The sequence below is a fragment of the Pteropus medius genome, unplaced genomic scaffold (assembly GCF_902729225.1).
Source record: "Pteropus medius unplaced genomic scaffold, Ma_sr-lr_union100, whole genome shotgun sequence".
Taxonomy (NCBI): Eukaryota; Metazoa; Chordata; class Mammalia; order Chiroptera; family Pteropodidae; genus Pteropus; species Pteropus medius.
This window is the reverse complement of record NW_024345479.1, coordinates 3,647,363-3,658,700: the sequence shown is the minus strand read 5'-3', so window position 1 is coordinate 3,658,700 and position 11,338 is coordinate 3,647,363. Positions and strand designations below refer to the sequence as shown.

Sequence of the window (11,338 nt, the reverse complement as noted above, 5' to 3'; positions counted from 1 at the left end):
CACATTTGATGAGTTTTTATTAGACTTGGCAGAATGATTGTCGGACAAAGAATAGGAAAGGAACAGCTGAGACCAAGCTCAAAGCTGGAGGATACATAGCTCCTTGTAACACAAACAGGACAAAGGAGGGAAAGGCACCCCAGCACTCTTTCCTGTAGGTGGCCTCAGGGTTAGCTTCATGCCTTCCTGCACTCAGGCATAAGCGGGGGATCAACACCAAGAGGGCGGGCCTTGGGGAAGCCACAAAGTCAATAACAGACGCTGAAGCACCCGACCAACATGCAGTTTAGAGTGGCAAGTTCAATGTCAACATGCACAAATAATAGTCAGTTCTCTGATCCTGGCTTAGCCACAGCAAACATTTACTTGGTCTGGCTCCTCTCCACAGTCTGCAGGCCACCCATCCAGGCTGTCTCTGGTCATCAGACTTGTGTTGAAGAAAAGCAAATACAGTTCAATATGAGCCTCAGCTAAGATTTACTGAAGAATCCAATCTTGAGGGTGGGAGGCCTTTGGTTTAGAGGTTGAGGCCAGTGCATCCAGTCACCTGGGGAGTCCTGTTGAAAGCAGGATAAGATTCAGTGGGTCTGGGGTGGGCTCCCAGGTGATTCTGACACTTCCAGCCTGAGGACCACACTGGGAGTAGCAAGGATCTAGACTAGAAGTTCTCAACCTTGGCTCCACAGAGTTCCCTGGGGAGTTTTAAAATTTCCCAAATCCCAGGCTACACTCAGACTGATCAAATCATCTCTAACAGTGAGATCCAGGCATTAGGATTTTTAAAGATCCCCAGGTAATTCCAGCAAGAATGAAAATGAGTGATGTTGGAGTCATCATCAGTAGCGGTAGGGAGTAGGGGAAGGGGATGTGTGAGCAGTCACAGTCATAATCTTAATAATTTAATTTTATACCTGGAAAGTAAAATAAATACTGCTTATAAACAAATATGGAAAGTAAAGCCTGATTAAAATCTTCCTGGCCCGTAGGTACCAGCACATGAATCCCTTCTACAAAACTCCTGACTGGGATTGAATACTTCTAGTAAGAGAATGCGCACTACCTAACAGGTAGCCCACTCTATCTTAGGCAGCCTTGATTGCTTGAAATCTCTCCCCATATTGAGGTTAAATCTATTTCTGTGTAATCTCCACTCATGTGTCCTTTGGAGCTACACAGAATAAATTTAATCTCTTTTTTCACATTGCTGTGCTTCAGATAATGAAAGGTAGCTATCAGCAGGGTAAGTGCTACAAAAATATCTATTAATAAATGAATTAGTTAAGGTTCTTTTATTTGTAAGCAACAGAATTTGATTCTGCTATTTTAGAGACAGTAGGTGTCTGAGGCAGGAGGAGGCATTGCACAGCGTTGCTGTAGGAAGGAGGGGTCCAGGGCCGCTCAGGGAGTTGCAAGAGCAGTAGCCACAGGCTGTTGCTTCTTGGCTGCCATTAATGAATGACTTAGCTACAATGACTCCCTTGCTCTGGGGCTCTTCATTTCAAATCATTGACAAGAAAAACTGATTGGCTATATTGGCTCAGGTACTTGTGCTGGGACCAATCAGCTTTGGCCAGTATGACTCAGTAGCCTCGTCAGACAGGACTGCTAGGGACCCACACTGTCACTAGAAAAGGGAATCACGCCAGCTGCTACCCCTAGAGGGAGCTATTCCAATACATTATTGTCAAAATCAAGAACATAATTATGGGATTATTTTCCATTTGTGATTCCCCATGCCACCAGTACACGTCACTAGACAGCTAATTGAGAGCCAACTGAGTAGAGAGAACTTGGAGGATGAACCCTGAAGAGCCCTAAATATAAGGGGTGGGGAGGAATATGGGTTGAGTTTAGAAGGGCCCAGCTCCTGATTCCACACCCTCTCCCAGCACCCAGCCCCAACTCCAGCAGGCACTGGCGGATTGGGAGTCAGGGTGCAAGTCTCTCAAAAAGCCAATCTCCCTCCCCGCGGTGGGTCATGGGCCCCAAAGGAGAGTCTCCAGTTGGGAGGCCCCGCCGAAAGACGATCCGGTCGTGCAGGCGGTTGGTTTGGCCTTGCCAGAACTCCATCACCTGTGGGTACAGGATGTAGCCACCCCTACAAAAAGAAGCAGAGGTTTCAGTGCTCTGTGCATTTTTCCAGCTGTCACCCCCACCCCCACTGTCACCCCAAGGACGCCCGAAGAAATTTGCTGGGATCTATCTAATGAGGGTTCACAGGGAGGAGTAGATCATAATTCCATAGACAGGGTGACTTCAAGTAAACACCAGGGTCCTGATTACCAGGTGTCACTCACCAGTATTTTGGCTTCGGCACCTCTTGTTCCTGGTAGAGCTTCTCCAGTTCCTCATTTTTCTTTCTCAGATACTGTCCAGGGGAAGGAGATGGAGGAAGGGCCAGACCTGGTCAATAATTCATTTAATAACCACTTGCTGAGCATGTGCTCTGTGCCAGGTGCTGGGGACACAGGTGAGAAAGGCAGGCTGACCTCTGTCCTCCAAGAGCACAGTCCAACTAGAGGGTCAGACAGACACAAGAGGCCCATATCCCTGTTCTCCATCCCATTCTCCCAGGGAGACCATTCTTGTAACTTTGTTGGAGTGAGAGGGCCCTGGCATCCCCTGGAGACAGCCTCTGGGGATAAGCCCAGGCCCTCATCACCTGGAGGACTCAAAGGGAGCCCCACTCACCTCCCGGTTGGGGATCACAGAACTCTGGTGACTGACCACAGCCCCAATCTGGCTGCTCTTGGGGCGGGAGTGGAAGTAGCACGTGGCCTCCTCCTCCGGCAGCTTCTTCACAGGGCCCTCCACACGGACCTGCTCAGAGATGGCCCTGGCTACATGGCATTCAATGTCACTGACCCTCCGTACCAGCACAGGCCCCATTACTCTCCATCTTCTCCTTATCCACTGCCCTACCACTGTCGGCTGCTACTACACCAGCTAACTGAGAGCTATTTGAGAGGGGGGATGTTTGCCCAACCCGGGGACCTCCACTGGGCTCATCTATAAACTCAGGCCCCTCCCAATCCAGGCCACTCCAAGCTGTTCTGGGAATGCTCACTCACCTGACGGTTTAGGGGCTCCCAGTAGAAGACAAGGGAAGCAAAGGGATTAGAGTCCTGGAAATGAAAGAGAATCCAAAGACAGCCATCAGGACAGCAGGGAGGATGCCTGGGTAAGGCAGGAAGTCTGCGGCGTGCAGGCCCACAGGAAATGCATTCAGTATAACATCTCATTTAAATCCTCAAAGGTAGGCAGGCCTACTTTTACAGGTGTGAAGACAGGCACTGAGAGGTTTAGTAACATGCCCAAGTTCACACAGCAAGTGGCAGAGCTGTGTTGGAAACCTAAGCCATTTGGACTCTGAAGTGAACGAGGCTTGCCATTTCTCAAACCCATGGATTTGCAAGTCCCCAGAAATGCATGTTTGGCTAGCGTGGACCCAGGGTTACTCATTTGGAGATATGAAATGAATGCATATGAAGTGCCAACTCTGGGCTTGACACTGGGAGAGGTCCCAGGGGTATAACAGAGATAAAACAGATGCAGCCTCTGCCCGCACAAAGCTTACCATTTAGCAGAGGACACAAACATTAATTATATAATCACATAAATAAATGCAGTTAGAAATTTAAAAAATGGCAGACAGGAAAGTTGCAAGTTATAATGGCAGCGAAGAGCGCAAGTGGCTGATTCAGTGTAGGAGCTGAGGAAGGCATTCCTGAGGAGTAACACTGGGGCTGAGACCAAAGGGACAGGAGTTACTCAGGTAAACAAATGACAGATGGGGGTAGCTGGAGAGAGCAGTCATTCACAGCAAAGAGAATGGCAAGTGCAAAGGACCACAGGCAGGGCAGAGCCTGAGCACGGATGGAAAATGGGTGGGGTGGGGGGGTGGTATGCAAAGGTGACTGAAGAAGCAAGGGTTGGACTCTGCAGCCCTGGGAAAAATTTACTGTGAACCCTCACCAGCTCTTTTCCCTTTCGACTGTCAAAGTTAGTGAAGAAGCGGAAGCCATCCTTGCCAAAGCCCTTCAGCAGCACCATGCGGGCAGAGGGCTTCCCATCTCTGCAACAAAGATCAGAGTGCCGTGGTCAGAGCCCGTTTCAATGTCTTTGCTGCTGTCCCTCCCCACAGGATGAGCACTGCTACAGCTGTGTCCCCTTATTCTGCACTGGCACTCAAGCCACCCATTCTCACTTGCCCCTGGGGATTTGTCCCAGAGGTACAACATAACTCTGATGCCTGGGGCCCTGTTCGGGACTGAAAATTCTATGTTGAAGCTCTAACCTCCAATGTATTTGGAGACAGAGCCTTTAGGGAAGTAAGTGAGGTTAAATAAGGCATAAGGATGGGACTCTAATCCAAAAGGACTGGTGTCCTTATAAGAAGAGGAAAAGACATCAATGAGCTCTCACTCACTCTCTCCCTGCACAAACAAAAGAAAGCCTACGTGAGGACCCAGCAAAAAGGCAGCCATCTGCAAGCCATGAAGAGAAGCCTCATAATCAACTCTGCCAGCACCCTGATCTTGGACTTCTAGCTTCAGAACTGTGATAAAATTTGGTTGTTTAAGCCACACAGTCAGCGGTATTTTGTTATGGCAGCCCTAACAAAGTAACAAGGCTCTAAGGACAGCAACCAATAATAATGCAAACAGCCAGTGCTTAGGGATCACAGAACATGTAGTTATATCAGAGCCTCTGCTCAGGGCTCTTGGGGATGGATACCTAGGGCACAGCACAAGAGCCTGCCTTCAAGACCTTACATTTTCGTGAGGGTGGACAAGAAGAGTCAGGTAAGAGGCTAATACAAGAGATGTCTCAAGGATATATGATTGATTATCAAATGAATGATGCAGACAAGCACCATGCTAGGTTTCAAGAGAGGGAGAGAGCTTAGTGGAAAGGTCCCAGGAGATATAGCTCTTCAAGAGCAGCTGGAAACAGGGGAGATGGGGAAGTAAGAAAGGCAAGGGTGTGTGTGGGGGCGGGGTGCATCAAGGACAGAGATGAATGAGGCACTGAATTTCATCACTGAAATGGAATTGAATGAAGTCTGATCTTTGGTTTATAAGTAAGGACACTGAGGCCTAGAGAAGACAAGTAACTTGCCTGAGGCCATACAGCATGTTAATAACAGAGCTAGAACCATAAAGTTGTCATTCATCAAGCTGAGAGCTTCTTAAGTTTCCTTCTTCATCTGTACCCACCCACAGAAGGGCCCACAGCTATGCCCACCTGGTGGAGGTAGCCAGACACATGGCGTTGGCTTCTCCTATGTCAGGACACTGAACAGCCTCTTCGAACCAGGTAGCAAATTGCTTCATGGGATCCAGGGAGGTCAGCTGAGCCTCCTCAAACGCCTGGGAAAGTAGAGTTTTATTTTATTTTATAAACACATAGAGTGCTGACGGTGCACTGTTCTAGGCATTTTTCAAATACTCATTTAGTCCTCATAACAACAACCTTGTAACAAAAAACAGTACTCAAGAAATAAGTTGTTAGCCCCATATTACAAGTGAGGACAGGCATAAAATGGTGACATAACTTGATGGGTCCTAGAGCTAGTGATGGATGAATCAGGGTTTCATGTCATGGATGTCAAACTTACCAATTGGGGAGCCTTAAAAAAAGATATTCTGGGCTCTAACCTTGTGATTCTCATTCAGTAGGTCTAAGGTTTAATGAAAAACCATGTTTAACAATAATTTCCGGAAATGCTGACATGTAGCCAGAGGCTCTGGGCCCCAATTCCAAAACAGTTCTCTTGATTCCTCTCCTGAGGCGGGAAAAGAAAAAGAACTTCTCCAAGTAGTAAGTAAGAGGAGGGACTGAAGGTAGGAAGGAACTAGGAGCATTTTTCCGCTTCACCGTGAGTTAGTCCCCTTCTCCCATGTTTTACTTATTTATCAAACATTTATACGCTGATTATCATTGTTCTAAGCCTTTTAAAAATATTTGAGTCCAACACAACCCTGTGAGGTAGATACTATCGCTTCACAGGTAAGAAACTGAGTCTCAGAGAGGTTAAGTAAACTGCCTAAGGTGATGCACCCCGTGACCGGCAGGATTCCAGCTCAGGCAGGCTCCAGAGTCCATGCCTTTACCCACTACCACAGGCTTCATCTCGGTTTCCCCAGAACCTCTCCCCAGCTAGCTGTCTTTGAACACTCTTTTTTTTCTCGCGGAGATGACTCCCAAGCTCCCTCGCCAACTCTCCCTCCCCTCCGCAGATGACTCGGGGCCGCCTGTTTCCCCGCCGCTGAGGGTGACCCTGCCGGGCGACGGCACCTCTCGGTCCCCGCGGTAACTCTTGCGCATCGGTCCCAGGTCCATGACTGCACCGCGGCCGCACAGGTAACGAAGGTAGAGGGGCCACTCGGCCGGCCGCCCAAACGTCACGGTGACGCCCCGCAGACCGCACGTCATCGGACCGCCAGCCACGTGACCCGGCGTCGGGCGACACCGGGTTCCTTTGGATTCGGAACCAGTTTCTCAACCCGGGATTCTACCCGGGGGAAGGAATAATTTGTAAGTCGCCAAGCTCAGCTACCCTAAGTTCTTGGAGCCAATGGGAGCCCAGGATCGGAGGAGGGAGACAGACGCTGAGAGACCATTGGTCGGAGTTTTCCGGAGGGAGGCCAATTAGAGAGAGAACAGAGGAACACAGCGGCCAATGAGCGGCGCCTCCGGGGGCGGGAGCAGGGAGACAAGGAAATGCTGTCACCGCCGTTAACACGCACGTGGAGGTTTGTTAAAGATATAGAGACAGCTGCGTCCCAGGCCAGGATGGGAGAATGAGCCGCTGGGGACGTGAGGGGAGGGGTCAGTATTAAGTGGCTGTCTCTAGTAGGTGCCTGAAGGTGAGCCTAGTGCAGGCGATATCCCCTGGGGGAAGGCTAGTGGACAAATGGAAAATGGAATTGGGGGCCAGGCCCTGAAGCAAGGTGATGGGGAGACAGAGAAAGGGGCCATCTAGTTGGGGAAGGACTTGGGGCTTGAGAGTGGGAGAGGCAGAAGTGACTTGTGATCACTCCAGATAGGTGCTGTGTAGTGTGTGGGGGAGCGGGGGGCGGTGCTCTTGGGGAGGTACAGTGGAGTTAGGAAGAGACTGTAGGGTGAGAAGGAAAATAGCTGAATAGGAAAGTGGAAGAGGGAAATTTGGGATCAAGCCATCCTAGGCCAGAGCTATCTTCCTCTTCTAGCTCTGAACCCCCTTTTTCCAGCCTTATTTCTTTAACCCGGGGTCAGAGCATGCTGCCCATGGCTTCCCCTTTCATGATGCAGCAGAGTTCACACTAGCCAGTGTTCAGATAGATGGAAAGGTTGCCACTGCCTTACCTCTCTTGGGCTTCCCCTATCTTTGCTGAGTTTCCCCTTTTTCACATTTTGTCCTTCCCAGGTAGTTGGAGTCAGGTTCCTAGGTTGATGCCAGCTATAGCTGAGGGCACAGGAGAGCAGGTGGCTGTGCAAAGCCACTTCCGGGTTGTGGACACAGGGCTGAGAAATTGGAAACCTGCCAGTGCCCATTTCAGCTTTGACCTGGCTGGGGCAACCTTGGGTCAAGGCCTCTCTGCAGTCCTGGTTTCCACCATCATCAGGAAGGGGAGCTGCAAGAGCCAACTAGGCAGGCACCCCAGGACTGTGCCAGGTAAGGGAACTTCCTGCCTTGCCCAGGTGTCTGCATTACACCTAAGCTTCATAAAGCCCTACATTAGATACCTATCATCCTTTATCATGTGCATGTAGCTTGAGTCAAATAGAATCTGGAAGACAAATTTGCTGCAAAGAAACAATACATGTCTCTAAAGGCTTAATGATGTTGATCTATGGATTCTTCACTGGTTGGAATTTTTTGCTGCATCATTTTCCTCCATCAATATGATTGAGAGAAGGTTGACTGGACTTTCTTGTTGAAGTTATCATTACACATATGAACTTTGCTGTCTTTCCTTTCTCCCAACCACCTGCAGTCGAACCTATGTAAGTAATAATTAGTGCCCTTCAACTCAGATGGTTTTGTTAATGAGTCCACACTATTAGACTCCTGGGCTAGGCTACCCCGGATCTGGGATTCTAGGGCACCAAGACTAGGGTCATTTGAGTGGTTTGCTTCAAAGACAAGAGCTCAGTACAGTTGACCCTTGAACAATGTGGGGGTTAAGGCCACTGACCTCCCCCTGTATTGTACAATTGAAAATCCATGTATAACTTTTGACTCCTCAAAAACTTAACTACCAATAGCCTACTATTGACTGGAACCTTACTGATAACATAAAGTCGATTAACACCTATTTTCTATGTTATATGTATTGTATACTATATTCTTACAATAAAATAAGCTAGAAAAAAGAAAATGTTATTACAATCATAAGAGAAAATACGTTAACAGTATTTATTGAAAAAAAAAATCCACGCATAAGTGGATCCATGCAGTTCAAAGCCATGTTGTTCAACTGTTGAATATTCATTCAGTAGACATTTGTTAAAGATTTCTTTTGGACCAGGTACCGAGCTAGATCTGAGCACACTAAGGTGAAGATGACACAATTCCTGCCTGCAAGGATTTGTAGTCTATAGGGGGAAGCAGTTCTCTAAGCTGAAAAGGTACAGGTACTTCTGTGAGGAAAGTAAGAGCAAAAAAGAGGAAGTGGTCTCCAGGGGCCCAACAGTCAGGAAAGGCTTCGTAAAGGGAGCAGACATTGATTTGTCTTAATGCGTAGTTGTTGGCCAGATGGACAGTGGAACGGGCTTGCCAGGAAGAGGAAACAACATGAGTAAAAGCTGGGTGCATTGGGGAAACTTGGAGCAGTGTAATCCTGCTTGAGTGAGTGGTGAGAACACTGGCCAGGCTTGTAAGCAGGGGCTGGGCATGCCTGCTGAAGATCGGGCACGTGGCATGGGCCAGGCTTTTAGACAATGATTCTTTCTTATCCTGTGCTGTTGTCAAACCAGAGTGTCTAATTCCTGTTTTTTAAAGACCAGGTAGGGAGAAAAAGTACTAGATTCCAACAGCTTCTCCCAGCCTTGATGATCAGTGAGGAAGCTTGCAACTGGTTGCCTTTTTATATATTCCCCTTTGTCTTGCAAATAATAAAAATAGGCTGTGTTGTGCTTTTCTGCCTACTGGGATTTGGTGTCTGTATCATAAAGCAGCCCCGCTGTTCAGAAAGGATGGGGGGGCGTACACGCCCACTGGCTGTGCCTCTACTGCTGCAACCCCAGCAAGGGTTTTACCTGCGTGGGAGAAATAAATTTTTTATTGTTACTGCTTTTTATTAAATACCTTGCCGCCCTCTCCCCAACTTTGTAAATTTATTAATCTTTTCTTGAGAGTCTTAAATGAATAGAAAATATATTGCAATATTTCATTGTACAGCAATGTACTGGTTTCTCCATATGAAACAAAAAGTCTGCATTTGGGTTTGGGGACCATGCTTTGCCTGTTTTCTTCTGCTTTTGCATTTATGTTCTGAAATCATCTTTTAGTCTAATTGTTTGATTGAATTATATATTTCGATTATAGCTCAGAGATTGCGTTTTTGGACCTGGCTCTGGTGACCAAGTGAATGATAGGTGAGGGAGGGCAAGACACTTCAGTGTTGTCTAAACAGAAGCAAGAGCCTGGTCTCTGAGTATGGGGTGGAGGTGGGGGCGGGGTGGAGAGGAGAGAATCGACTCACCAGGATGACTTTAGGTGACATGGGTGGTGCTGTTCATTGAAGTGGAGCATGTTGGAGGAGGAGGTTTGGGGGAGAGATGAAGTCAATATCAGACCTGTTGAGTGTGAGGGTTTATGGGACATCCACATTTTGTTGGGTTGGATAATCAAGTCTGGAGTTTAGGGGAAAGGTCCGAGCTAATGAGACTGGTTTAGATGTCATGAGCCACCAAGTTGGCACCGGAAGCCATGGGAGAGGATGAGACTGTCTGAGAAGGGAAGAGGAGCTGGGGGGTTAAGGAGGACAGTAGGGGAGGGGAGAGGCCTAGGAAGATGGAAATGATGCTGGTGAAACACAGTGCTAAACTTTCCAGGAGGCCGATGGCAGGCGGGTATGCTGGGAGCCCTAAGCTGAGGAATTTTTGGGCCCAGCCTTGGGGTGAACTTAGGATACACAGAAGGGTGGGTACTTGGTGCTCTGCCAGCAGATGCCTGAGCCCTGAGTATAGTCCTCAGAGACTTGCAGTGGGACACAGAGGAGGCTGACCCTTACCCAAGTGTCCTGCCTATGGTTACATGGTTACCCCTCACACAATCCTTGCATGTGCTAACAGGTCACTTCCCAGATACGTCTAGTAGTTTTCATACATGTTCCCTATTAGAAGCTCCTTCATGAGATGGACCACATCACTTACTTTCTCTGACCCCTTCTCAAAATGCCAGCCAGGAAATACTAATATGTTATGTTTATGCATAAACTGTTTTGTTAAGCCTCTCTCTGTACTTGTGTGCTAGGCACGGTTGAGTGGGGCTTGGGGGAGTTTTTGCACCTGGTAGGAGCCAGGCTGAGTGTCTTTGTTGGCTGGAGGGATAAGCTTTCCCAGGCTGAATGAGGTCCTAGGGTACCATCTCAGTCCTGGCACTGGCTGCCTTGGTAATTAGAGTGTGGGCCACAGGCAGAGGGAGGAGGCCTGATGGCAGGCTCCCAGGCGGGCCCAAAGGATATGACCTGGCAGCTTCTTAGTTTCATTGAGAAATCTTGGTTGGTCCTTGCCTTTGGCCTGCCCTGTGGTCATTTCTCATTTCTCCTTGCCTGGGATCCCGATGAGCAGGTGTTAGACTCTCTTTTCCAGCCCTGATTCTCTGCCATTTCCCACCGCGGTTTGCTTTCTTTTCACCCACACCCCTGTTCTTTATTTCATCTCCCCAGGCATCTTCTATTCCCTGAGGACCCCTTCACTAGGAAACCCAGCTGCCATCTGTCCCTGAGATTACTGTAGTTCCTCTAGTGGCTTCATCCCAGCCCCCAAAGATGTCGGTCAGGTCACAAGAGGTCTCTGACCTGAGATAGTGTCTCCCCCTGACTTAGGTTCCCTGGACTCCACCTCAGGCACATACATCAGCCAGGAGCCCCTGATGGGTCCAGGGACCTGAGATGCTGTAGGTGGCTCCCATCATCATACTCAAGTATGGGGGCCTCAAAGGGTGATTGTAAAACTGGACTGAGCAGTTTGAAGGAATCCGAGTTCTGTTTGCTGGTTTGATTTTTTTTTTTTTTTAAGGGTACTTTGCCTGGAATTTGCCTTCAGGATGGAGGGAACCTTCCCCAGCCTCCCTTTTCTTTCCAGTTTATAATCCTAGGATCTGGGATCAAAGAACTGCTGTGTT

General features: G+C 48.4%; 1 protein-coding gene and 1 long non-coding RNA gene across 4 annotated transcripts in view; one reads left to right on the top strand and one right to left on the bottom strand.

The window, feature by feature from the left end:
• Positions 1–6,568, bottom strand: PNPO (pyridoxamine 5'-phosphate oxidase). The gene is made up of 7 exons (XM_039873701.1): positions 6,301–6,568; positions 5,248–5,372; positions 3,976–4,075; positions 3,072–3,125; positions 2,692–2,820; positions 2,298–2,368; positions 1–2,098 (listed from the first exon to the last, which is right to left on the bottom strand). The coding sequence occupies exons 1-7, from the start codon at positions 6,436–6,438 to the stop codon at positions 1,930–1,932; spliced, it is 786 nt and encodes a 261-aa protein (XP_039729635.1). The 5' UTR covers positions 6,439–6,568; the 3' UTR covers positions 1–1,929.
• Positions 6,569–6,600: 32 nt separating this feature from the next.
• Positions 6,601–11,338, top strand: part of LOC120611242 (uncharacterized) — a 29,309-nt gene continuing 24,571 nt past the window's right edge. Inside the window, exons 1-2 of one of the 3 annotated variants that reach the window (XR_005655114.1) lie at positions 6,601–6,758; positions 7,412–7,660. This is a non-coding gene — a long non-coding RNA (uncharacterized LOC120611242). Of the gene's footprint in view, positions 6,873–7,411; positions 7,661–11,338 lie in introns of all 3 variants that reach the window. The other 2 variants (XR_005655115.1, XR_005655113.1) reach the window with 2 other exon arrangements.